This window comes from Hippichthys cyanospilos, chromosome 18, assembly GCF_059441005.1.
Source record: "Hippichthys cyanospilos isolate Australia breed blue-spotted pipefish chromosome 18, RoL_Hcya_1.0, whole genome shotgun sequence".
Lineage (NCBI taxonomy): Eukaryota > Metazoa > Chordata > Actinopteri > Syngnathiformes > Syngnathidae > Hippichthys > Hippichthys cyanospilos.
The window spans coordinates 10,440,062-10,466,253 of NC_142386.1; the positions used below are offsets into that span (position 1 = coordinate 10,440,062).

The 26,192-nt window shown below is 38.2% G+C and overlaps 3 protein-coding genes across 4 annotated transcripts; 2 read left to right on the forward strand and 1 right to left on the reverse strand.

The window, feature by feature from the left end:
- Positions 1-387: 387 nt before the first annotated feature.
- esrra (estrogen-related receptor alpha) lies at positions 388-15,186 on the forward strand. Of its 2 annotated transcripts, XM_088440929.1 has the most exons (8): positions 388-590; positions 2,708-2,796; positions 6,499-6,879; positions 8,093-8,209; positions 8,292-8,405; positions 9,277-9,444; positions 9,672-9,941; positions 11,335-15,186. In XM_088440929.1, the coding sequence occupies exons 3-8, from the start codon at positions 6,501-6,503 to the stop codon at positions 11,586-11,588; spliced, it is 1,302 nt and encodes a 433-aa protein (XP_088297055.1). In that variant the 5' UTR covers positions 388-590; positions 2,708-2,796; positions 6,499-6,500; the 3' UTR covers positions 11,589-15,186. The 2 variants fall into 2 exon arrangements, with proteins under 2 accessions (XP_088297055.1, XP_088297056.1); XM_088440930.1 differs by lacking the exons at positions 388-590; positions 2,708-2,796 and adding an exon at positions 4,158-4,305.
- Positions 15,187-15,865: 679 nt separating this feature from the next.
- On the forward strand, positions 15,866-17,811 carry prdx5 (peroxiredoxin 5). The gene is made up of 6 exons (XM_088441816.1): positions 15,866-16,033; positions 16,787-16,921; positions 17,013-17,144; positions 17,269-17,307; positions 17,372-17,436; positions 17,596-17,811. Exons 1-6 carry the CDS (start codon positions 15,941-15,943, stop codon positions 17,702-17,704), a joined length of 573 nt encoding a protein of 190 aa, XP_088297942.1. The 5' UTR covers positions 15,866-15,940; the 3' UTR covers positions 17,705-17,811.
- A 1,973-nt stretch (positions 17,812-19,784) lies between these two features.
- gng3 (guanine nucleotide binding protein (G protein), gamma 3) lies at positions 19,785-23,579 on the reverse strand. Its single transcript, XM_088440830.1, has 3 exons — positions 23,393-23,579; positions 22,778-22,877; positions 19,785-20,857 (listed from the first exon to the last, which is right to left on the reverse strand). Exons 2-3 carry the CDS (start codon positions 22,874-22,876, stop codon positions 20,729-20,731), a joined length of 228 nt encoding a protein of 75 aa, XP_088296956.1. The 5' UTR covers position 22,877; positions 23,393-23,579; the 3' UTR covers positions 19,785-20,728.
- Positions 23,580-26,192: the final 2,613 nt, after the last annotated feature.

Genomic DNA, 26,192 nt, shown 5'->3' on the forward strand with positions numbered 1-26,192 from the left:
GATGACGCTAGTGGATGATACGTACGCATGGACGTAACGGGGAGAGCAGACGCAAATTGCTCACACAGGAGGAGCGGAGGCACGGGACAGGGTCTGACGTCACCGAATACACCAAGTTAGCGAGAAAAAATAGTACACCGGAAGTTAATGTTATATATATCAAAATAAAAAGCCAATGGTTCGCTAATGCGGTTGCACTAATCACTGGATGAAACAAACGCGTGAACAGTAAAAACACATGAGAAAATATCATATTCGTGTAGCGGATATTGATTGATCCAAGATAAGCAAAACGTTCGGTGACAAGCTTTGATTGGATTTTATTCTGAATTCGTTGGAACAGGATGCAGTATTTTCTTAGTTTGAACTGCACTATGTAAAGACAGCTTCAAGCTGCGGGAGTCGAGGCGACGATTTTGATACCAGTCTGGTACCGAGCGGGCGAAGAGGATCGCGTCGCCGGTAGCTGTCATCCCAAATTCCTCTGTCGAGTAACGTCAGGCGTGAGAAGCAATCAAACACTCGGTGGACTTGGTCGTCCCAAAAACCTGCCTGGCCCCAGATACAAAACACGGTTTCTGTTCTTCCTGGTATGTATCAGAATAATCAAACGAGAATCGAAATATGGATCTGTGGTTATTTGTTAGCTATGCATGGGTTGTCGTTTTTATTTCACGGTAGCTTGATTTGTATGCACGTCGGGCAGAGTGAAGTTGGCGCGGTGACGTTCTTGGGGCTAGGGGGCACTAGCCACTGGGGAATTGATCATTTAGTTGTCTTTTCGTGTACATTTCACTGCATGCTCCTCTTGTGCCTATGCACAAAAGCATCGCTGCTAGACGTCATTAAAGACCTTAAAGTTTCATAATGGAGTTCTGGTGTCTTTGATAGAGCTCCGTATAATGTCTAGACAGGATGCACCGTACTAGGACAAAATACACAGATATTTGATGTCATTAAGATCAAAATGAAAAAGATGGAGCAGGCCTTGGTCTGCAAGCTCTACCCACCTCAGTTCACAGTTGAGGCTCTCTAACTTATGACTGCTTAACATTTTCTGAGTTAATGGACTTCCTGTCTCAGCACACTGACCTCTGAATGTAACCAAGCCTGCTGGTCTAGGATTGAGATCACTGATCTGAAGGCATAATCCACTTTGGCAATTAACCTTTCACCGGTTCGAGATCAGTAGGCAAGGTCACCCCTGGGTGCTGCTCTCGGCCGCTGCAAGGGTGCACGGCATATACAAACTACATGACTTTTAAGTGCACTTATTGGATGCATAATCACCGACGCTCCCATTACCCGCCCCGTGGTTTCGAAACAATGTCTCACCTAAAGGCGATTGTACTTTACAAACGTGGAGTTAAAAGTATGTCAGCTTCAGCGTCAGCATTCTGATTAAGTCTGCTGCACTTGACAGTATGTATGAGATCTTTTTTTTTTCGCATTAGCGCGACCAAATAAGTATGTTCTGTAATGATTGACAAAGCTATGAGCAAACTTCAGCTCCCAACTTAGTATGAGTGAGAGACAAGGTGTTGGCTTTACTGTCTGTCCTTGAAGCATTCCTGTGACTTTGACCTTTGGAGTGTTTCACGCAGCATGGTGAGGGGGGGGCTTTGTTGAGTCTTGTCCATAAATCTGAATACATCCTTACACTGCATAAAGTCAATTTATAGAAAGTAAAAAAGGTTTATATTAAGAAATAGATTCTTATTTTTGTATGAAATTGAAAGCTATCTTGTGTAGCAAATGTTCTTTAGAAAAAAAGTCCTTATTTCAAGATATTAAGTCTTGCATTTTTCTTAAGATTTCTTTGCTCAAGCCATTCTATCATTGGAAGCACGAAGGTTTAAGCATTTACTGCAAGACACTTAAGTTTTACTACTCTGTAATTTAAGTTGAATTACATATTAGAATGATGTTTATTAATATCTGCTTCATTGTAGTCATTGTTTTTACTTAAAAAGTCATTAGAAAGAGTTTGGAGTTGCCTTGTTTAAAAAAAAAACAGCTTTGCATGTGTATAAATTAAAGAAGATTTTTCTAATTTATGACATCTAGGAAAACTTTTGCTTGAATCTAGCAAACTGGTCTGAAGTTATGAGAAAATATAGCTTAATTATTTTACAGTATATTTGAACCATTTGCTTAAAGGTGAGGAAAACATGTTGACACAATTGATGATAAATGTTTTAGCTGCAGTTTAATTTTTGAAAAAAATAGTGAATATTTTTGAAAAAAGAATTCTTTCTCTAAATTTTACCTTATTAAGAACTATTTGCATGAATTAGATTTGCAATTTGCTTACATTAAGAATTTCTGACTTGTTTTGGCAGGTTTTCTAGGCAAGAAAAGAATTCTTACACCATGATTTTTGTATTTTTTTTGCTTAAAATAAGAAAATATGTAGATGTTTTTTCTTAAAATTATTTCTCCCCTCGTTTTTAGTCCTGCACTTTTTGCAGTTGATGCTGTTCACAGATGGTGACATTCTTTTTTTATTTAGAAACACTTTTGTTCCCTGATTATACTTGACTGTTTTTGTGTTTTTGTTTTTTGTATGTCCAGGATTCAAGTTATTCATGCTTATCTAAGAGGCTTGACAGACTACTTATGATTGCTGTCTTATGAATCACAAGTATTTCACAAGAATCACATGAACCTATGTAACATTCAGTACAAACCTTCATTTACTTTGTAGGTGTCCTGATTGCAGCTGTCGAGTGTCGACAACGTCCAAGACACACCGGCGATCACGTACTGTATATAGGCTTGCAGTCCAGCAAACAGGTAATTCACTTTCATATCTACTGATATGTTGTTAAGTTGATAACTCATTTTTTACGGTACATTTCAGGAGTAAAGTACAATTTAAAGGTAGGAAGTGGAAGCAGGGGATTCAGTCACGGTTAAGGGGTTCACATTCATGTTTCCCATTGTTATGGTGTATTGTGCTCTTTTGGGTTTGTTTGTTGGCAAATGATTGCGCAAGGAATTTGTGTTAGGTTGCCGTTTACATTGTTTATGGTCCAAACACTTTCAGCCGTGTTTTTCCAGTAGTCTCAAGACCCAACTGAATGATGTCCTGTGTTGTAATGCTGATATTACTGCATAGGTTTATATTTCATCGGTGTTGCAAGGAGCCTGTCAAGACAAAGAAATATAAAGCAGATTTTGAAACGAAAAATTGCCATCCCCTACTTTGTAGGGCCTACAAAGTTCTATGCACAGTGCAAGCTCAGGGATTGCGATAATGCAAATGAGTAATTCCTGTTTCGTACACTACAGGCTATAATTGGAATCTTGATCCCCGCAAATCAGTGTTGAACAGTATTTTTTTTCGAATTGAGAGCAAATTAATTGGGACCCGAAGCAACTTATTGCTAAATTGTGATTTGTAACTCCTTTGCAAAACTTTGTAGGCCTTTTTAGTTAAATTTAATACAGATGTGCATTGTCATTAGCGATGCAATTTTTCAGCAAACGAGGCAGAAAACAAAACACTTCACAGCCTATCTGCTGGAGTTCCTGAATAAAATATGCTTAGAGATACCAAAAAAAAAAAACCCAAAACAAAACATGAAGATTTGAAAAAAATATAGATACAAAATTTGGAACAAAGGTTTTTTACTCTAAGGTGTCTGCAAATGCTCCTCGTAACTATGGTGCAGAAAAAGTAGATAAAGCACCATATTTCTGGTTTAAGGGTAAAAATAGCAATGACCCTAACCCTTTACCCATGATGAATGTGCAGCACATGATATTTTTCACAGTTCATTTCATTGAGAAATTGTGACGCTGCATGAAATGAAGTAATCAAGTGTAATAAAACAATCTAATTCATATGTAAATGCGAGATTATTGGAATTGCTTGACAATTACAATCCATACGGTTAGTTTCCATGGAACCTTTTTTTTCCCCAGCCAAATTACATTCGGTGCTGTCCTCAAATTAGAAAGTAAAATACAATATATCCAAAGCTTTGTAAAATTACATTTGTAAATGAAAAGCCCTGATTTATTTGAAGGTTAAATACATTGGTGAACCGTGATTTTTTTTTTTTTTTTAAGAATCATTTATAACGTCTTCAAATAGTTTATTGTAGTCAGATTGCTGCAATCGTCTTGGGAAGTGTTTGTTGACTAAACAGCAGATCGGCTGGGAGAGGTAGCAGCTAGTAGCTGACACATAGTATTTAGCAACATCAAAGGTAGCAGCAGGCAACCGGGATACTTGTTTCACTTTTGAACCATACTGACACGCAGCCGGGAGGCTGCCACGCCAGTCTTCCTTTTCAGGTAAGAGTTCGGTCTGTGTCAACGACCAAAATAAATCTCGTGCCAAGAAGACGTAGCTTTGTCGCCAAGAATGAACCCTTAGCAACTGGTAGCTAGTTAGCTACATGAAGCTAACTTGCACGTTTAAACGGTTCCGAAATGCGGTAGCCAATGCTAACATGTTGGCACACCAGGTTGTAAATTCCATGACAAGTTAACGCACCCGACAAGCGAATTAGGTCTATTTAAATTGGGTTAGATACAGTAGAAGCTGATTAGCATCGACGGCTACGTTTAATTCTAAATGCTTTTATCTAAATGTTGTGTTCGTCGATGAGCCAGATGTTGACGCGTGCTGCGATGCACATGGTTCAAAAACTACAGATAGAACGCAATTCCACTTTGCTTGTAATTTGGAATAATCCATTTGGTGGGGGGCACAGAGACTTTAAATATCGAGGTTCGCGGTGATCCTCAGTTCTCGACTGCATTCACATGTTGGGGGGGAGCAAACTCCAACCAAAGTTACCAGTTGTAGTTTCTCGGGCTTTATTGCTGGGGCGATAAACGTGTAATTTGCACAGTTAGTTGTGAATGATATCTGGACCTTGTAGGGATTTACTATCATCCATGTGATTTGTGTGTGGTGATATGACACACTACCCTCACGGCTGCTATGAATGACTAGTTTTCTTTGGCTTATCACTAACTTCCTTCTGAAATGCCACGTCTAATAAATCTACTCGGTGTTGACACAGTAGGCAGGCTACATGGAATAGTGAATGGGGTGTAAAATGTTACCACATCGAATTGATCCTAAATCACCCTTAATTATACTGTCTGACATTGGATGGAATATTAGCACAATTGTTATTTCCTATATTTTGCTTAACAGCTAGTAAGGTCGTGTAGTTCACAGACTGCTCATCTGATCATGCTTACATACTGCAATATCCTCCTTGAGACCCAATGTTTACTCTAGTGGACACAAATGAATATGATGGGGCCCAATGTCCATTATAGTGGACACAAATGACTAGGCTGGGTCTCAGGAGGAAATGTATAGTACCTAGTAAAATAGTTGTTTTCCCAACTACTCAACATTCGATTGTTTTTTTTTTTTCTTTTCTTTCCCCCATCAATTTTTCATTTGCCATTGTATTCGAGTGAGAGGTGTGCCAATTTAACACAAATAGGAACCCCATACTATGTCCTTTCAATTGTATTACGTCAGACAGTTCTGTCTTTTGCCAAAGTCCCTGGAATTTGACCACCACTTTAAACCCGAATACAGCTCACTCATGATGTTCAAAGTCACTCATATAAATATAGAATTCAGTCCTGGTTTGTGACAACGGATTTGCTTTATTCAATATCTACTCATGTAATCAGTTGAACCAAAAAATCTGTCTTCTTTTTGAATGAATTCTGAACCTTATCAAATGTACAGTAGAGACTTTGTGTGCATAAGCATGTTTGCCGTAATTTTCCTTTTCCACCCACGGGAAGAAAAGGTTATCGACATTGAGGGTAGGGAAAGCGTTATTGCCGCAGCACTCTTACAGCCTTACACGTTATAACATTAGTTATGCGTCTGCAAAGTGAAGAGCGAGCCTGCTTTACGAGCAGCGTGACCTTCATCCAGTCACCTTGGCTATTTTAATTTACGGATATGCCTGTGACAATGACTTCACACTGGCCATACTTAAAGACAGCGCAGCTTTAATAGGTGTGGAAGGTTTCAATTTGCCTCAATCCAAAGTGTTTATTTCATGGCTTTAAAATATCAGCTGTTAAAATGTACTGTATACAAACAACAGGAGCTTTTCTGTGGACTTTTATATTTTACTTCAATGTCAACTTTTGAAGAACACTATACCGGTGGTATCAGTATAGTTGGAGGGAGATAAGGTAATCCTTTATTAGTCCCACGGTGGGGACATTTATAACAGTTTAATGTGGCCAGAGTGGAGCTTGGATATTGCTAAGGTCCTGTCGCCCCTGTTGGGAAACATTTACACTTTGACCGCCTTTATGATGATGAAAATGTCAAGTTCAAGTTAACCTATCGGACTTCATTGCTGTAACTTTGATTTGGTTGTGTCAAACAGTTTTAATTTGAAATCAACCATTTTCATTTTTCTCGATCATTTTTTTTGCATACTTCCCATAAATACAGTGACTCAATTTACTCTGTATTTTCTTGTCCGCTAGACATGTCTTCCAGAGATCGCCGGTCGGATGTCTACATAAAGGCGGAACCCAGCAGTCCGGAAGGAGGCGGGGGAGGCCGGACCAGTCCCGGCGGGGCCTCTTCCGACTCCTCTCAAAGCGGAGGTGGAGAGACCAGAGGAGACGGTGCTAAACGCTATTCGCCGCCGCTCTACACACCGGCCTTGCGTTGCCACTTCAAAGACGAGAGTGGAGACGGAGCGGATGAGGGGTCCGCTGGAAATGGAGCCGGGCGGTGCAAGTATGCCCTGAGCACGTTACCCAAGAGGCTGTGTTTGGTCTGTGGGGATGTGGCTTCAGGCTACCACTATGGCGTGGCTTCGTGCGAAGCTTGCAAAGCTTTTTTCAAGAGAACCATTCAAGGTATGGTTTGAGCTGTAAAACAGGTTTTCCACTTTTTTATTTATTTATTTTTTTTAAATGTAGGCTTGTCAAATAAAACATAGTCATAAATTAAAGGCTAGTATTGGTGGCAGACTGGTATCATGTTCACTGCAGAAGTGTTGGATACAGTATATACCATTTTCTGGTGTTTATTTGATGGCGGCACATGTCACAACGTTTGCAAGTTACCGATAGGGTCGAACATAGCCATGGGTGATTTTCAAAAGCTCAAGTTTTTGTTTTATATTAAGCCATCTTAGATGAATTCAAGCCCGGTAAAGGGGAACTTTGGATTTGGATGATTCAACTGCCACTTTGCTTAGGATCTTTTCAACTTTACTAACAGCTTTTCTCAAATTATTCCCTGATTTGAATCACTTTTATATATTATCATTACCTTTCAGGTAGAGCTTGGATCATAGTTGGTGGAAAATAATTATATAAAATATTTGTAATGTGCAATGAATGGTGATGTACTTTTTTGTTTGATCCAATTCTTATGTATGACTTAGGTTGTTGTTTTTTTTTTTGTACTCAAAACGTGTTTTGATAGTCAGGGTCACAAACATGAGGTTTAACGCATTCACGGCCATTGACACATCTAATTTAGCTTGGCCGATAATGAGTTAAATTTGGAGCATTTACATCTTTTGAATGGGAGACAGTAAACAAAACAAAGTCAGCCTTTGTTGAAAGCCTCTTTCATTGCTACCCCTCAAATTTGAGGTTTTTGAAATCCAGCCTTTTTTAATTTTCTTTCTTTATACAGACCTTGAAAGAGTTGCTTTCCAATGACCTTTTCATGCATTGAAAGTAAAAAGAAAAAGCAAGGAATTTTTTTTATTGATAATGGGCAAGTGTTCACAGTGCATTTTTTTCCATATTTTATGTTGGATTTAAAATTGAGTAATTTTTTCCCCCAAAAAACTATAGAAAGTACACCATATAAACAACATAAGTTGCAATATTGCATGCATGCATTATTCACTTCTATTCACTTTCTAAGTTAGAATTCCAAAGGCACATATATGCAATTGGCATTTTAATTGCAAAGCCAATTGTCCAACCTGTTTATGTGCACTGTGTATTTTGCATTCTGGTGATGGTTTGAAGGTCATTTTCATTCATTTGTTATCACTTCATTAATGATTGACTACTAAAACATCTTATCATTTTCTGCTCTTGCGCCCAGGTAACATTGAATACAGCTGTCCCGCATCAAATGAGTGCGAAATCACCAAAAGGCGCAGAAAGGCTTGCCAGGCATGCCGCTTCACCAAGTGCCTTAAAGTGGGCATGTTGAAAGAGGGTGAGTGGCACAACATACAAGTTGCCTTTTTTTCATACCTTGTGTTCACAGCGTAAAACTTGTTTTGTGTGTCCTGGTGCAGGAGTTCGTCTCGATAGAGTCCGAGGCGGGCGGCAGAAGTACAAAAGACGCCCCGAAGTGGAGAATGCAACCTACCAGAGTGTCCCCCTCTCACTGACTAAGGAGAACGAGAAGGGTTTGTAATGATCCTTGGGAATTAAAGTGCAAAGCTTTTTAACAGAACTTAAACTCGGCCACAAAACAAAGCGTCCTCTATCATCAGAATTTGTTTTAAAACAGTGCCACCTACTGTGCCATACTTGTCTTTTTTTTTCTGGAAGTTGGTTGGCTGGCTGCCTTTTTATGAAGACAAGCTTCAAATTGATTTAATGTGGTCATATTTTACACGTTATTTCAAAATGACCAATCACAAGCAGGCGTATCATTTTATCTTGTGACAAAACCATTCATTAGCATTTTACGAATATTTGTTTTCTGAATTCTGATTGGACAGCATACGTCAAGTCAGTCTGTAATATATTCATTTTTGGGATGTTCCGGTCACTTTTGTTTTTTTTTTTTTTTTGCTTTGATACAGGGTCCGAATTCTTTACATGGTTGTAGTATTGAGGACAGAAAAAAATGTATCCAAATTGTCTTTTTAAATTTTGTTTTTACATGTTGATATTGTCAACAAAAAATCTACAGCACTTTGTGGCTAGTGAAGCCAAATAGCCTAAAAAGAAAAAAGCTTCTCCGGCTGTGTTTACTGTTTTCTTACTTTTTACTTTTTTTTTTTACTTTGGCAATATCTGTGTCGTTTTCTTCCCTTAAAAAAATAGGATAAAATAAAATTTTACTAACCTCGATATTTCCCCTTGATTTCGATCAGCTGAAAATCACATGATTGGGATCTGATCATCCCTAGTACATATATAAAATAATTATTTAATGTTTACTTTCGTAAACAATTTGTAATTTTCATATTTTCTTTTCTGATACAGTATTTTAAAATGTATAAATGTAATGAGAATAAATGTGTGTTTTTTTTTTTTTTAACGATACAGGTTCCTCAAACATCATTGTTTCCCACCTGCTAGTCGCTGAGCCAGAAAAGCTATTTGCCATGCCTGACCCCCTCCAGCCCGACACAGCCCAGCGCACACTTACGACCCTTTGCGACCTTGCTGACCGTGAGCTGGTCGTCATCATCGGCTGGGCCAAACACATTCCGGGTAAGAGATGTACAGTGTAGCTCACTTACAGTAAATCCAACAGTGGATGCTGAAAAGTTCTGCTGTAGGCTGATTGGCTGTTTTGTATGCCGGAGGTAGATCAAGCGAATCTCAGTGTGTGGCGCTCAAAAGCTCTGCTGCCAGTACTTGTTCAAATTAAAGAACGTTGCCAGTTTTCCTCCTTAACATTCAGAACCTTCACTGTGGCTTTTTGTATTCCCCCGCAGGCTTCTTGTCTCTGTCGCTAGCAGACCAGATGTCTGTGCTACAGTCCGTTTGGCTGGAGGTGCTGGTGCTGGGCGTAGCGTACCGCTCACTTGGCTGCGAAGACGAGGTTGTCTTCGCCGAGGATTTTGTCCTTGACGAGGAAATGTCTCGCGTCGCCGGCCTAACGGAGCTAAATGCGGCAATCAGTCAACTCGCCCGACGTTTCCGTGCCCTAAATGTTGACAGAGAGGAGTTTGTCATGCTAAAAGCCATCGCGCTCACTAATTCAGGTATGGTGCATGTTTTGCTTTTGTGCAGATTGCTGCATGCAAGCCAGTTAATGAGTTAGGAGTCACAATGCAGTAATGAGACATTATCCATACCTCGTAGTTAGCGGCTACAGCTAGCCCTGGAGACTTTAGCTGTACCATACGAGGGTAGCGGAATTGACTAGCTGTTTCTGAGCATCCTTAATCTGCAAATGAATTAGATTTTCCTTTTTTTTATTTTTTATTTTTTTTAATGGCAGTGTCTTGTAAAGATGATGGCACGTATGGGTGCAGCGGCCCGTAGCGCTTCAAATGGGTGCTTTTTTTTCTTGGTTTCCTTTCATATTTTGTGTGGTGTGATGGCAATAAGAACAGAGTCACGAGGACGATTAGGGTAGCCGCTCTGTCACAACAGCTGCTCAGGCCAACTTTAAAATAAAAGCCCAGCTATTTGCACTGTTGTACAACTATAATTTGGTGTGTTTATTTTGAAGTTGACCTCGGCAGCACACCGTTGCCGTGTGGTGTTTTTTTCTTGTATCTTTTTTGGTAGGTCTTTTTTTGTATAGCGCATTACATTAATGAATGAATGTCGCATCCATGTATGTAAAAACATTTTGCAACTGGATGAAAATTAGGTTGCATTTGTACATATTTTGTGAGGAGCGGGTGGGCAGCAACTCCAAAATGAATGTCGAGGAGACGCGATTGTACAGCGAAATTTTAGGTTGACTTCTCTGTTAAGATATTAAGACCATAACAAGCAGTAAGCCTGTTGTAGATTGGGTCTTTTTTTTTTTTCCTTTTTTTTTTATTCCAACCTTTTTTTTTTCCTTTGGAAAAATTATGAGGCAGACCACACACTGAAAATTGAATATTTTAAATGCTGTAGCATATATTAACAATATAAAATAATTCTAATCTTACATAAATCAACTTAACACTGATTTAACAACAAGATCAGCAACATGGTCGCTTTAAGGGCTCCCGTTTACCTTTGTGTTTTTTCTTATGAGTGTGATCATGCAGGCGAACAAAATGATTCACATTCTTGTTTTGAAGCAAAGGGTGTTTTATTTGGAGCTGGCATTTAAGTTTTAATTGGGGTCATGCAACTGTTGGATAACTTTTCACAACATACACCCCTGGTCAAAGTAAATTGAAATGAAAGATAGCTTTTGTTGACCTTGCTCTGTCAAAATGGATAATTTCGCAATGCTTGTTTGGGTGCATTTTCAGTCAGTACAATTATACGATATGTATGGTGGAAGTTTATACCGTATATGTATGGTGGAAGCATACAGTCAAGTGAACATCTCGTCGAAAAACGCTATCCCCAATTTAGTAAACAGATTATGGAACATGCAGGAACAAAACACAGCGGCTGATCACTTCTTCTCTTTTGCGCTGTCAGACTCTGTTTACATCGAAGATATGGAGGCTGTGCAGAAGCTGCGGGACCTCCTCCACCAGGCCTTACTGGATCTGGAGTGTCAGCGACGTCCGGACGACCCCCAGCGAGCCGGTCGCCTCCTTTTAACGCTGCCCCTACTCCGACAAACGGCCGGCCGGGCTCTGACTACTTTCTACAGCATCAAGACCCGTGGTGGCATACCCATGCACAAACTATTCTTGGAGATGCTGGAAGCCATGATGGACTCTCCCTAGAGCAGCTAACATAGGATGACGCAGAGACTCGACTGTGATCTAATCTAGTCTTTACGAGCGGGTGAATCGTTCACAAAAGGGGTTTTATTCGGGAATTATTCATAAATAAAGGGATTTGTTTTCTGTTGTCGCACACACGAGGAAAGAAAACGCAGGTTAAGAATACGGATCGGGCAAGGCCTGAAGTTGTAACTCAAGTTTCAGTGAGCACTGTCAACATCCACTTTTGTGTGGTCAAAAAACTGAGAAGCGATACAAACCGAATGCCAAGTTACTCGCAGCGGCCTCCTAGACGAGTCATCGCAGCATCATTCTGCACTTGCATAACCACTGGAGAACATGGAAGTCGTCAGGAGCAGACTGCAGTCATGTGGCTTTTGAACTTTGTAACTAATGCAACAGTGACTCATGAAAGCCATAACTTCTCCGGGAACGACTTGAGGGTCCACACTTTACACAGGGTGCATTAATTTACGATAGCGTAGTGCCGTTGTAGGCAGCGTTTTTTTTTTTTTTGGGTGCAACTTTCTTGCAATACGCTAGAAGCAATATAAATAATTATTGTCCATCACCCTCAAAAATGGATAATATGGTACTGGCAAGTTAGTGTAGTTATTGTTTGGTAGCTTTTCACTCTCAGGACCCCAAGTATTTTTATTTCAGCCATGGACTGGTTTGGACCTGGTACAAGAGTAGGGCTGCACCATTTATGGCTAAAATGATCCTCATAATTATTTTTGTCAATGTTGTAATCCTGATCATTCATCACAATTATTCACCGCTGTGAGGTTAGCATCAGTGTTTTACTGCCCTATGTTTAAAAACAAAAAAGTCTTTAATGCAAAACAAGACTAGGATGAATTTAGAATGTTTATTTTTTTTAATATTAATTTTGGCAGGCTGACTAAAAGGGGCTGTGACAGGATATTTAAGTACTCTCCAGTGTAATATGTGCATATAAATTATGTTTGGTACATTGCCGATTTAATTTCTTAGTAAATATGAGTTTTATGGTACCGATCTTTCGAAGCAGGAAGTAAAACGGCTCGTTTGCTCTTACCGTGTAGCTGCCGCGCCCTTTTGCAGGTCAAGCGGCGGGCCACGCGACATGCATCCATCCATCCATCATCCTGACTGCTCGTCCTCACGAGGCTCGCGGCTGATTAATAACAGCACGAATAACGGGGCCAAATGCAGGCGCTTTACTGACATTGAAATGCGAAGTGACGTTGATATACCGTTCTCACTAACAAACGTTCCTTCTATCAATCAGTCCCCGTGGGAACCCAGTATTCATAACAATAGATCAGCCCATGGGTGAATTATTTACTTGTGACATTGTTTGTGTGTTCACACATTCTGGCCACCTCAGCATTTTCTGCAGTAAAACGTAGCTAATAAATGAAAACTCTGCTGTTTACTCGGTGCAAAATCTCTACTCTACTGCTCTGTAACCAACGCTAAAAGATGTGGAAAGGGGCGGCGTGTATTTTTTCTCACACAGACGGTGCGGGGAGTTGTGAATTACTCTTGCCGTCAGAAGCGAATTTCAAGCCGGTGTGAGCGCACAGATGCAAGGAATGCTTAGGAATGCATCAGTGAAGGAAAAAAATACTTTAGGAGTTTTTGGAGTGAAAAATTAACATTGGAACATGCTTAAGAGCTCCCAAAAAGTCATGGGCCCTTTATGTACCTGGTATTTTTGTTTTCTTAATGTAACTTGCCTTGAATCTGAAACAAATCCGAACAAATTTCAATGCCTTTTATTCTTTCAAGTCTAAAAATTTGTTAGAGCACATGCAGCAGAACCTGCGTTTAAATGTTAATTTTGCCAATCAGGTTTATTTCATAGTCGCAATCGTGGCATTCGATCACCAGTGCAGCCCTGTAAAAGAGAAGTGAGAAAATAGGGAAATTTTTAACCACTGGTTTCAATGTCGCATCTTAAAGTAAATAGCAGTACATGTAAAAAAGTTTCCACTTGGTTAAAATTTTTTGTCAATCATATTGGCACATGACAATTGCTTCCTTGTGCAATCATTGATTTGCACTTTTTTGGATTGTGGCAATACCAAGGTTGGAAGAAATACACCTGCCTCAATTGCTCTTGTCCTCTCGATCCTTGTTATGGACCTCAGCCATGCTGCTCAAAAAAATGGTCTTGACTTTTTCCATCCGTTTGCTGTTGAACATTTGGTGCATTGCAAAATAATCAGTTATTTCAATGTGTGATTGTGTTTGTAACGTGTCTTTGACTTGTAAGCGCCTGTAATGGGCTCAGGGCAACTAGAAATGCAACATATGCAACAGTGTGTACAACCCGTCTCTTGGAAACATACCCAAAGCCCTACTCCTTTTTTTTTTTTTTTTTTAATTTTTGGTATGGTAGACTTCCAAAATGACTTCAATAAGTGTCAGTCATCAAGAGCTTCACACTCATCTGCTGTCTAAGTCTAATTTTCCTGAAACCCGTGTATGTATATTGGCCAAAGTGCCATTAATCCTTTAGCCATGTACAGTTACATAATATAACTAGCAACATGCAATTTATAGCGAAAGGTGATGAAGCCAGCAAATGTGAGAATTTCTTTACAAATGTACAGTATTTGTGCTGCTTATAGTGTATTGAAATTTATTAAGGAGATATTTTTTCCATACATGTTTCTTTCTAGGATTTTAATGAGAATGGATTGGATTTATACGTTGACAAATTTGTGAGATGGAGATTAAGCTGTTCATTGAGGACATTAGGAATTAACGCTACTTTTCCACTCTAAACAATTTTCAGACAATTTCTCTTTGCAGGGATCAAAATAAGGTTTCCACTGGCTACTTAAGTGTGTGCCAAATAACTTGTGGAAACATCTTTTTTTTTCTTTAGATCTTTTGATTTGCTCACATAAATTACAATTTAAATGTTTTGCAGTTTGACGTTTTTAAACCTGTCCCGTAACGTTGAAAAACGCTTAATGGTTACACTTAAATGATTTGCTTACTAACCAAATTTGGAGATGTGTGGAGGAAAAGTCATTTTATGTGAAGACAATGTCTTCATAATACTGTATATTTTAGGTACTTAGAGATGGTAAGATGGTCATAGGAAACCAGTGTCTAATGGAACGGGAGTCATATGCAGTGTTTCAATTGCAATTATAAAGTCATGTGGTTTCTGTGTACATTTAATATAAATTAGCAATACAATAAATTACCAAAACACACTCGTTTCCTTGTATAGCCACTGTGTATATTTAACATCGCCAGGTATGAGAAATAGCCACTTAACATTTAGAACATTTAGAAGTTCAAATCAATGTTTGTATTTTGACAGACTATTTAAATGATTAAATTCTATTTGTTACTCAATTTACTGTTTGTTGACACGGCTTTATTTTTTATGTGTGTTGCTGGCTGTGAATTTCTATGTAGGCTTTGTTTTCTTTTAAAGTTAGGAATAAATAGTTTTGATGTCCTTGTCTAAATATGTCCACGTTGAAATCACTGTGAATTAAAGTGATATATTCCGCTGTTTGAGGAAACAGGGAGTGGATTATTTGAGGTGCTTTGTGCTGTGAAATAAATAGACGCACTACCCACCTCATTTCATTGGTCTCATTTCTACTGCAATGTAGTCGTGTAATAAGTATTGCTGCTGATTATTTTCAATTGAGAAATAAAGCAGCATGTTCCCTGTCCATTTAGATGCTGACAGCCACATTATGAACAAGGGAGCGTTTCAAAATGTATTACGCGTATAGGGCGCGTATATATATACAGTATATATATATATATATATATATATATATATATATATATATATATATATATATATATATATATATATATATATATATATATATATATATATATATATATAGGCTATATATATATATATATATATATATATATATATATATATATATTTTTTTTTTTAGCCACTTTGAAGGTATTTGTTCTTTATGACTTTTGTGACCCCTCAAAGACCAACAGTGCAAATTGTAATGCTAACAAAGACAGATATGGCATGTACAGCTTTAACTGTGGCAACCATTTCCTTCCTTTCAACCAACTGATCTCAAAACAGCCGCAGTGGATTTGCTTTACTTTTAAAGAACATGCTGCGTTCAAATAGCGTCGAACGTTTTGCTACTAGTCACGCTTTACAATCTGCAGATGGTGCAGATAATGAAAAGTTTAAGTAAAGCTATCCAGGTCCCGAAGGTAACAGCGAGGCTGTAGTTGCCAGTAGTGGTGGGACACAAGAACTGTGAATTGACGTTGGAGGTGTAACTGCCTTTTTTTCCAAACATGCGCCTCACCGTCACATAGACTTTGCAACGTAAACTAACGTAGAAATGATTTCCGCTGCATCCACTGTCCTTAAACGCACCCGTAAAGGCAATAGCGTGAGGTTGCTCTACTCTTCCATAGTCAAAATGCCGATTAAGGTAAATTATATAATTAGAATTGTTTTCTATTTAGGAAATGTATCCTCAACCCGATTAATGAAATCTTGTGAACCTAGTCCGCTTTTGTTTTGGGTTGTTTATGCGTTTAACTGGAATGATATCACCATGACAGCATTTGTTAGCGATGCATTTGATAATCTCGAGTTTTTATCTGCAGTTTCGATTATATTTGGTGAACTAAAACAACCGGTATACGTATGTTACGTATTTTGCAATCATTACCCTTGTGAGGATAAGCGGCTCTAGAAAATATATGGACAGCGGTGTTTTGAATGCCTCAGATAACGAAAAGAGAAATGTTAGTATATGCTAGACCGTGCGAATGTATGTCGGGGCTGTAAGGATCTAAAAACTGTAGCACTAACGGTACAGTACACTAATCAGTCAATGTCGCACTTGGTATTTCGTAGTCTTTCGGCCATTAAAGGCAGAGTCGCTGCAGGAGGTTTGCTTTTGTCGCCCTCTAGCGACTGTTAACTAGAACTAACATGAACTGGAACGTCACTACCCCCTCGAAAACATCAGTTCGTCAAATAACAATAGTGCCACATAAATCCGGAAGATCTCAGAACTGGTGTAAAGTAACAAAAACATAACTCATTTTGATGAAATGCATCATTTCACCAATGATGCAGATTACATTGTGTTCAGATTGCTACAGGTATCTTCTGACAGCCGAATTAGCTTCCCGCAATCAACCAAATGTACTCACGCTATCGTTTGTTCTCTCAGGTGGGTGATCCTCTTCCTGCAGTGGAGCTCCATGAGGGTAGACCAGGGAATAAGGTGGCAATAAATACACTCTTCAAGGGGATTAAAGGAATCATCTTGGGTGTACCAGGAGCTTTCACCCCAGGTTGCTCCAAAGTGAGCGCAAACCATTTGTGATGTCACGTCGTGTCTTGGCCGTCATAATTTTTGTCGGGAGATTTTTACTGTTTGCTGCATCTGCTTTCAGACTCACCTCCCTGGTTTTGTGCAGCAGTCAGGGGATTTGAGGAAGAAAGGCGTACAGGAAATAGTCTGTGTGTCTGTGAATGATGCTTGTGTCATGGCTGCCTGGGGAAAGGACCAAGGAGCAGATGGCAAGGTTCGATTTAGAGGAAACGTTGCTTTCTCAATGAGATCGTATCATGTTTTTGTTTTTTTTTTCCCCCAGTGGTCAGTAGATGTAATGTTTGACACAAAGGGAAATGCTCTCTCTCCTCTCGCAGATTCGAATGCTGGCTGATCCTACAGGAGCGTTCACAGCGGTAAATTAAAGAATCAGACACGCTGTCTTGTAGAACCTTTTCGAACCGTCTTTTGTATGTGTAGGCTGTGGGCTTGTTACTTGAGACTGAGCAAATTGTGGAGTCACTTGGAAACAAGAGATCAAAGAGGTGAGGTACTCCGCAAAAAGCTTTGTGTTCTCTCTGAAATGAATTACGGTACTGAAGCAGCTACACAAATAGATTTTTTTGACACCATGGTTTTGACCCATTTCTTTGTTCGAGTTGAAATTGGTGTTCCCAATCATTGTGTTCCAATATGTGTTCCAGATACGCTATGGTGGTGGAAGATGGAGTCGTGACAAAGCTCAATGTGGAGCCAGACGGGACAGGATTGACCTGCAGCCTGGTGCAAAACATTATGACTGGACTCGTCTAGAACTTGTCTACCAAACGTTATGTGTGGGTGATGTAACTTAAATGTGTGTTTGGCTACATTTAAAAACATTACCAATAAAAACATTGTACATCTGCTGTGGCTATGGAGGGGGCTTCCACTAGCTTCATTAATCCAGTGGTTCACAAGTTTTTTTATTTTTAATTTTTATTTATTATTATTATTTAGCCGTCCTCGCTTCTAAGCCTGGAGTTTTTCACCAGATAGACGGCTTGATAACATTTCAAATGATCACTTACTTTCCTTTTATGGTCTTTATTTTAACCCCTTGGAGGGAATTTTGACCCAACTTGGGCTTTTCGGTGTCTTTATGTGTGCTATCAAAGGAAGATTGTACAAAAAAACCCCTAAAATATTGCATAGATTGGCAAAACATCAATATGCCACGCTGCGGTCCCTTCTAAATGCTTGCGAACAGGAGGTCAATCAAGTACACCCTATTGGTGTCAACTTGCCCATGTCGGGCTCATTTACTGCCATTCAAAATTGGAAATATTGTCAAAACATGACAAAGTTCAATATGCCAAGCTGTGGTCGCTTCTAAATGCGAACGGGAGGTCGAGGTACACCCTATCGGTGTGAAATTTTGCTCATGTCGGGCTCAGTTACTGCCATTCAAAATTGGAAAGTCAGTTTTGGACATAATTGAAAGCTCAATGTTTTATGCTTTTCCCCTGATTTTTGGAATAATCCTTTCAACAATTAGTGAACGGGGCAATAGAAATTTTTATGTTGACACCCCAAAATCACAGCGACACATCCTTGCGACCGACATTTGCAACCCTTTGAACTTAATGTTTGGCTTTGATGATCTGTTTAGCCTGGACTCCCATATTGCAAAAGTCAATACTTTATGACATAGTAAATATTCCGATTTCAGTTTCTTAAATGTACAACAGTTACTGTTTTTTAAGTTTTTGTACAAGCACCATATATATATATATATATATATATATATATATATATATATATATATATATATATATATATATATATATATATATATATATATATATAATATATTATCAGACACAAACACACACATATGTATATGTATGTATACGGCTAATGCCACTGAACATTTAAAGGGGTTGAAAGTAAATCTAGATTTCTATTTGACAATGTTATGACCCTTTCAAAGTCAGCCCAAATTGGGTAATAATAAAGCCAGATTAGTGAAAAATCCCCGCACACCCAGGGGTTAATAATGGCCTCTGACCTTTACCCTCTCTACCCAGGAATAAACATAACAAATGAACGAGCCTGCATTTTGCCAAATTGTTCCATTTAGGAAATCAATGTACAGAAGCAACCAGAGGAGGGTGCTCTTAGACTGCACGCAAGTACTTTTAACTAGCGTTACAAATTCAACTGCACTTTTGGACAGAATAATTATGCACCCCTGTGAAAAAGTAACCAAGTAACCCTTGACAGGTGCAAAGTATTTCTTGACGAAAAAAAATACTGGAATATAAATTTTTGGAACATATTGGAACTACATTTGTAGCGGTAGTCGAGGCGTATTATATTCAGCAACTACAGAACATGGGATTGTGAAACGCATGCTTTATTTCTGGCTCGTCTACTGGAAAATTGCCATTAGCAAAAGTGTGCATCAGTATAAAACTTACAGTAATAAAGACACACAATACTTTGCAAAGGAGTCACCATGACACAATGTAGCAATACATTGATTTATGTTCCAGTTAATTTGTTCTTAATTTGAAAAGAAACATGTTCTGTTACTGTCATGGCAATAAATTGGATTTGCTAATACCTGGAGAAACCCTGGTCTATAATACCTCCTGAAAGGTCTCTTTGTACCCCCAATTGAGAATCACTGGTTTGATCGATCACTTGGATAAAAAGATGACCTAATTTCCAATTTTTATGGGGCAAAAATATTGTGAACTTTTGAGACAGAGTTGCTATCCGAGGACATTGGAAAATGGATTAAAATGGATTGTTTTTTAAATTTAAATTCTCAGCATTTTGAAAAATTTAATTAAAAAAAGGTTCATCATTTTACCTCTTCTGGTTATCGAATAAAATCACAAACACCTTTTAATCACAGGTTTTATTTTGGCGCGCTAATATTCTATGGTGATGATTCTCCTGTCAAATGATACAAAATGTTGAAAATATTCTGAGGTTTCCCAAAATAATGCGGCAGAAATAGCAACAATGGAAAAGATTTGTCATTCTTGCCTTGAAAATAAATATATGGTACAAAGTTATTAGAAAACTGATGCTTGTGAAAGATGTGCAGCACCTACATAATCGCTTCGCTGGAGAATATGTATTTACCTTCATGATTCACCTACACAACATTATAAGATGCAAAAACAAGAGCTGTATCAAAATGTGGCAAAATATTTAAAATGACTTGATTATGATCACAGTAAACTATAGTGATAAATATGTAAAAAAAATCCAGACATATGAAGAAAAATGGCTTCTTCCTATGATGGTTAACAACGTTAAATTAAGGGGTGTAGTGGATGGCTGGTTAATTTGTATGGATGTACCTAATAAAGTGGTGATGGTGTTTAGTTTTGTTTGGATGCATGGTTGGCTGTTTTTGGTAACTTCCATATTTCTAGATTAAAGTTTACCTTTATCACATATTGCACAGTAGCACACAGACACACACAGATGATTTCAATCTTATTTTGACCTGCGCACTAATGTCTTGAAAGAATCTACAGCCGGGGTAATGTCAGACTAACATCCTCTGAGTTATCGTTGATCCAAAATGAGACAAATTTAAAATGTTTTCTTATGAAGGATAGTGTCTTATGTTTATTTTCCTGTAGAACTTGGAACTTTCACTGATGGCTCTGACTCATAATCATGGAATCAATGATGTAGTTCCTTTTGTACTTGACTGTGTACTGCACACGGGTACCGTATGAGAGTACCGTAGTTGGTCGTACACATGCACACTTGGGCTAACTCTTCATTTGTACTGCTTTTTGGAAAGGTATCAACAATCCCTGATTAAGCTCACAGCAGAGCGCAAAAGAACTTCTTCTCCCTGAAAGGGTTCTCCGAAGTGGGCACGGGTGTGATCAGGGGGTCGTCGCAAGCGTGGGCGTCGCAGTACGCCATCAGGTCGGCGGCAGCCTTGGATACCTGCACAAGGTAAGAGCGTGTCTTTAGCGTGGGCCTGTTGCTTCACTACAAATGCTAAAAAGTCATTAAGCCATTTCACACTGATTGACTGTCATCACTGTGGTTTGGGCGTAAGCTGATAGGCTCCTGTTGTGGGTGGGAGGGCAGGAGGAAGACATGAAAACGGAAGAGCTTGTGAGAGTTGCCGGTCTGTTCGGATAGTAAACTTAACTTACAAGCCAGTTAAAAATACAAACCGATGGCACCTTTGATAATGACACAGTTATTCTTTGTAATAAGCTTTCTCACCGCAGAAGCAGCTCAAGTTTAGACTAACACATAAATGCAAAGCACCTACGACGCTAATGTAGCGAGCCATAACAAAACTCCTAAGTTTAAGCCAGTCATTTTTTTATTTTAATGTTGTCTAATTATTTGGCCAATGACACAAGAAAACCACATCATTCTTCCTGATAGTCAAAACTAAAGGTTGCAGTCAGCACTTGCGACTAGTCTCAAGTACAGCAAATAGGGTAATGTACAAATAAAATAAATGGTTACAACTGCATCTAGTAAGCAAACTAAATGAATCAGCTTTTTTGTTGTTGTATACGAATCTTTTGATCGGCCACAATAATGCATTATGTCTAATAAGAAATTCAGAAATTTTGGGGTAAGGTTCAAAAGCAATTCATTACATGTCTTAATTAATTAATCTCACTGTGTTGAATATCTTTACAGCGCAAATAAAAGTATTTACAATTGATCTAACTGTATTTGAACATGAGGGCAGGCACTATAAGACAGACATGACAAACTGTTCTTTGAAACCTTGTCACACTTCTCCCAATTCATCAGTACAGCATTAACATTAGTCTTTCTTTACAGAGGCTAAAAGATTGTATGGCTGTCAGTATTGTTTTATATATATATATATATATATATATATATATATATATATATATATATATATATATATATATATATATATATATATATATATATATATATATATATATATATATATATATATATATATATATATATATATATATATATATATATATATATATATATAATTGTTAGCTTGCACGACTGGGGCATTTCCCACTCTATGATTGATTGAGACTATGTGGTTGTTACAAATCCACAATGTGTAATTCACTTTGTCTTAGTGCGACACTATCCTTCTGATAAATGTGTCAAAAACTAGCCTAAATACTCTTTTTTTGGAGAATATTTACAATGCTTACTGCAGCATTAATATATATATATATATATATATATATATATATATATATATATATATATATATATATATATATATATATATATATATATATATATATATATATATATATATATATATATATATATATATATATATATATATATATTTGTGTATATGTGTGTGTGTGTGTGTGTGTGTGTGTATATGTATAAAATAATGCCCCCTAGCTAAATTATTGCTCTAATAGTTTCTTGTGGCTCCTTAATAAAATCCAAGGTCCCCCTGCAAGGTGTTTTAGTCACGCAATAGATGCTGACATTGTTTGGAATCGCTCCAACAGGAAAAATTGCCTTCAAGGTCACCATTGTCAGTGTCAACTTGACGCCGTTGGCAAAATCTGAGCAAAATTTGCATTGGAATATGTTGTCTTATCTTTACTTCAATAAGATGTAAAAGTATGTGATCAGCTGCCTGGCCAAAGCCTAATGGCATGAATATGTGTATGAAATATTTTACCTTATAAACATTCTGTATTATATTGATTGTTTTCCTAATAATTCGATTTCCTTATTTGTCTGCACGACAGGCAAAATATTAGCGCTCTCAATCTGACTATGCACATTTCTCATTTGTAAATGTGTACTCTACATCCTGTGAGGTCATTTCTGGTCAATAACATTCAGTTGGTGTGAAGCTGAGTGTTGCTTTACCTTTATCCTGCAGAAACTAGCCTCTATCTTCAGTTGCTCGACCAGCTTCCTGGCCTGGCCGACACTCATGGTGCTGTTCACTGGGGTGTCTCCTTTCATTCTGATTACAAACATAGTCAAGCTTTAGAAATACGCAGAACCACTGATTTTATTGTTCATCTTATTGAACTGCTTTAGTTTTAGACACAACGCACTTAATAAAAAGACCTTTTCTTTTGTTATTTATTGTACATGCATCTAGTAGCAATTTGTAGAGATTTAAAGCAACCGCACGAGTTTATACAAACAGTGCACAGCACTCAACTCAGCTGTGTAGCTCAACAATCTCAATCATTACGGTCAATGTGTCATATTACAGCTGCTATATTAAGTCACCTTGTGACAAGAATCAATACCACAGTTTCCAATGCAATGCGTTACCCTAACAAGGCTAACTGATAAGATTCCATTCAGCATGGCCCGCTTTATTTTACCAATGGGAAGAATTTAGGAATCCAATCCCTCCGCTTTGTGTTCCGAATGACTACAATTAACAGCAGCTGAAATGTTAAGAAGGAATATTAGACCCCCTTATTGTCTTTTCTTTCCTTCTCCATCCACCATTTGTCTCCTTACCCGTACGATATTCCTCTTCAGGTGCAATCTCCCCCCCGTCTCCCGCTTTGTGCTTCTCTGTGTCCCTCTGTCAGCCTGTGTGTATGTGTGTGTGTGTCAATGTAGCCAGACCCCACCCCTCACAGACGACAGCCTGGATGCTCCCCTTGCTCTCAACAGTCCAGCGTACTGCAATCCCGCCACAGTAAAATCTGGAGGATCATCCCCTCTGCAGTGAGTGGTATCTGCCAGATGAAGGCGGGGGGGAGGAACGGCATTCATGAGGTTTTCTTAAGGGGGTGTTGGTGGAACTGACCATATTTATGAAGGGGAATTTTTAAAATGGGAAAATCTTCCATGTAATACTTGCTTTGCAACAAAATTGCCAATTTGGGATTCAAATATTTGTATTAGGGTGCAAACAAATGTGTTGATGCTAGCTCCAGAGGTCTGAATCATCACTGCACCCCCTTCCCTCTCTGTAGTGCCCTCCCTCTCCTCTGTTGCTATGGGGACCGCTGCAGTCTGCTTTCATAGATTACAGTATCAATCTTTTATTAATTTTTTTAACTCAGGAAATTCTTCTTTTGCGGCTTATTTCAAATCTCCTGGGCAGACACATGATATTACTGAAAACTCGTTGATGCAAAAACCACGAGTTTTATTTTAAAATGAATATACAATATTCAGCAGGGAGCTCCTGTATACAGTAGAACGCAAATGTTCGAGAAAACAAATGTAGCATATTTTATTCCGTTGAGGATTAAACGGCGACGGACATGAATCATTTTTAGTTCCGTCGTCAAAAAAAAAAAAAAAAACATGTTCGCTTGACATGTCTCTCAGAACTTGCCGTAGCTATCAGCTGCTTAAACTCGATATTCACAGACGTCACTGACGCATAGATAAAAGATGGTACTAAGAATTGCACGTCACTAATTTGGCCATCTTGGATGTGGTAGCCATAGAGCGTGATCATCGATTCCTGTTGGTTTTGTTATTTTGGAGACCAAAGCAATGGATAATCGTACTGTACTGCAGAACTGCCACATCCAATACGGCCAACACATTGACGTTTCTTAGAAAAGAGCAAACCTTCATAAGTCCGGAACTATGTCAAGTCAGCCCAGTAAAGAAATAAACATTTTATTTATTGAATAAAATTCAATCTTTCCTACATGGATTTTTATTTATGATCATATCTATTGCAGGTTTAACTCACAATTTTTCTTGATATTTTTCCTCCTGAATTTGGACCAGACAAAACTTTTTTTAAAATAGTTTTTAAATATAATAACTATCGTACATATTTGTTCTATATTGTACATCATCCATATACCTGCTTTGTTTAATTAAATAACTGGTCTCATCCACACAGCGACAGAGAGAACCCACAGGGGCAAGGGGAGAACTTGCACACTGGCTGGAGCCAGCTGGAATTATCTGGTCAAATAATAAAATCACAACAAAAAACAAAACAAAACAGGATTGAAAACCATCACAATGGCACATATAACAACACCAAAAAAGGACCGCATGATTTTTTTTTTTAATTGCCATACCTAAAACATTCACCAGATGGTCCACGTGAGCTCCTGTTATCTACTTAGGTTATTTGCACAGTGTTAAGTCGTCCAACAAACATGTTTTTATTATCCAATGCTCAAGTGATAGAGCAAAACAGGGTAAAACCTTTATGAAATTCAATTGTCTTATGAAATAGTAAATGAAAAAAAGAAACCCCGCTGTCCATTCATTATCTTCTAACATGATTAATAATGCTTAATTAAGCAGAATTTAATTACTCTGAAGGCATGGCTGCGTTCAAGCCCAGAGACGCTTGAGATGAGTGATTGTTTGACTTTGTCCTCCTTTTTGCCTTTACACTCAGATGAAAAAAAGTATAAAAGAATAAAAATAGGTTCAATAAGGAAGATAAAATTAATGAAAACAAATCTAAAAAGAGTCTTGTTATCTCTCCGCAAAAAATATACTAGCCTTATGTTATCCCCCCTGCGAATGACCGTTTTGGATAAATCTTGTGTAAAAAGTCAACATATTGTTGACATTGTGAATCCATGCAGCAGATAGTGCACTTCTCTGCCTCCAGCGAGATTGTAGTCAATAAAGGTTGATGTCAATAAAGATTAAACCGTATTGTTGAAAGATTTTCATTTCAGCCCATTTGGGCCATTGATTCTCTGATGACTGGTAGATCCTGACATACTGGATGGCACAGAATTGAAAAGTGAAAAGGGACGGTGTTCCTTCATTCTAGCAAATTTCGCAATGCTGCTCGATGATACGTTTACAAAAACTGCAAAGCCTTACCTGTCAAATGTTTCATGTCTGCCCCAATTTTACTTGAAATGGAATATAAAAAAAGGAAATTGATGGTCTGTTCCCAAGATAATGCCACCTTTGGAAAAGATGCAGGACACAGGCAATCGTAGACCGGAGTTTGAAGCTTCAGGACTAGGGTTACAACACGTTCAATTAAATTTGAAAATACCGGCAGAAAACCTGTTAAAATCTCACATACCTCTGAAGTGTCTTTTGGACAACACAACTATTAAAAGCAATACAAAGTTAAGTGTAGCAACAGCCCTAAACTGTATTTAATCCAAAGGTCAAAGGTCGCCCATATATGCTTTTTATTGTGGTTTTCTCCAAAGTGCAGGATGGACTCATTCTTCAACGTAAAAATGCGGCTTTTGTTTCAGATGAGTCGAAACAAGATATGACAGTATACTGAAATACAATCTATATGTTAACTTAACCCTGTGATTGTACAGAAGTTAATTCCAACCAGATACTGACT

Excerpts from the sequence above, each read along its gene's own strand:
- esrra (XM_088440929.1), top strand. The coding sequence starts at position 6,501 with ATGTCTTCCAGAGATCGCCGGTCGGATGTCTACATAAAGGCGGAACCC. Across the intron at positions 8,406-9,276 it reads GACTAAGGAGAACGAGAAGG|GTTCCTCAAACATCATTGTT; the intron begins GTTTGTAATGAT and ends TTAACGATACAG. Across the intron at positions 9,445-9,671 it reads CTGGGCCAAACACATTCCGG|GCTTCTTGTCTCTGTCGCTA; the intron begins GTAAGAGATGTA and ends ATTCCCCCGCAG.
- prdx5 (XM_088441816.1), top strand. The coding sequence starts at position 15,941 with ATGATTTCCGCTGCATCCACTGTCCTTAAACGCACCCGTAAAGGCAAT. Across the intron at positions 16,922-17,012 it reads TCACCCCAGGTTGCTCCAAA|ACTCACCTCCCTGGTTTTGT; the intron begins GTGAGCGCAAAC and ends ATCTGCTTTCAG. Across the intron at positions 17,308-17,371 it reads CTACAGGAGCGTTCACAGCG|GCTGTGGGCTTGTTACTTGA; the intron begins GTAAATTAAAGA and ends TTGTATGTGTAG.
- gng3 (XM_088440830.1), bottom strand. The coding sequence starts at position 22,876 with ATGAAAGGAGACACCCCAGTGAACAGCACCATGAGTGTCGGCCAGGCC. Across the intron at positions 20,858-22,777 it reads CTAGTTTCTGCAGGATAAAG|GTATCCAAGGCTGCCGCCGA; the intron begins GTAAAGCAACAC and ends TACCTTGTGCAG.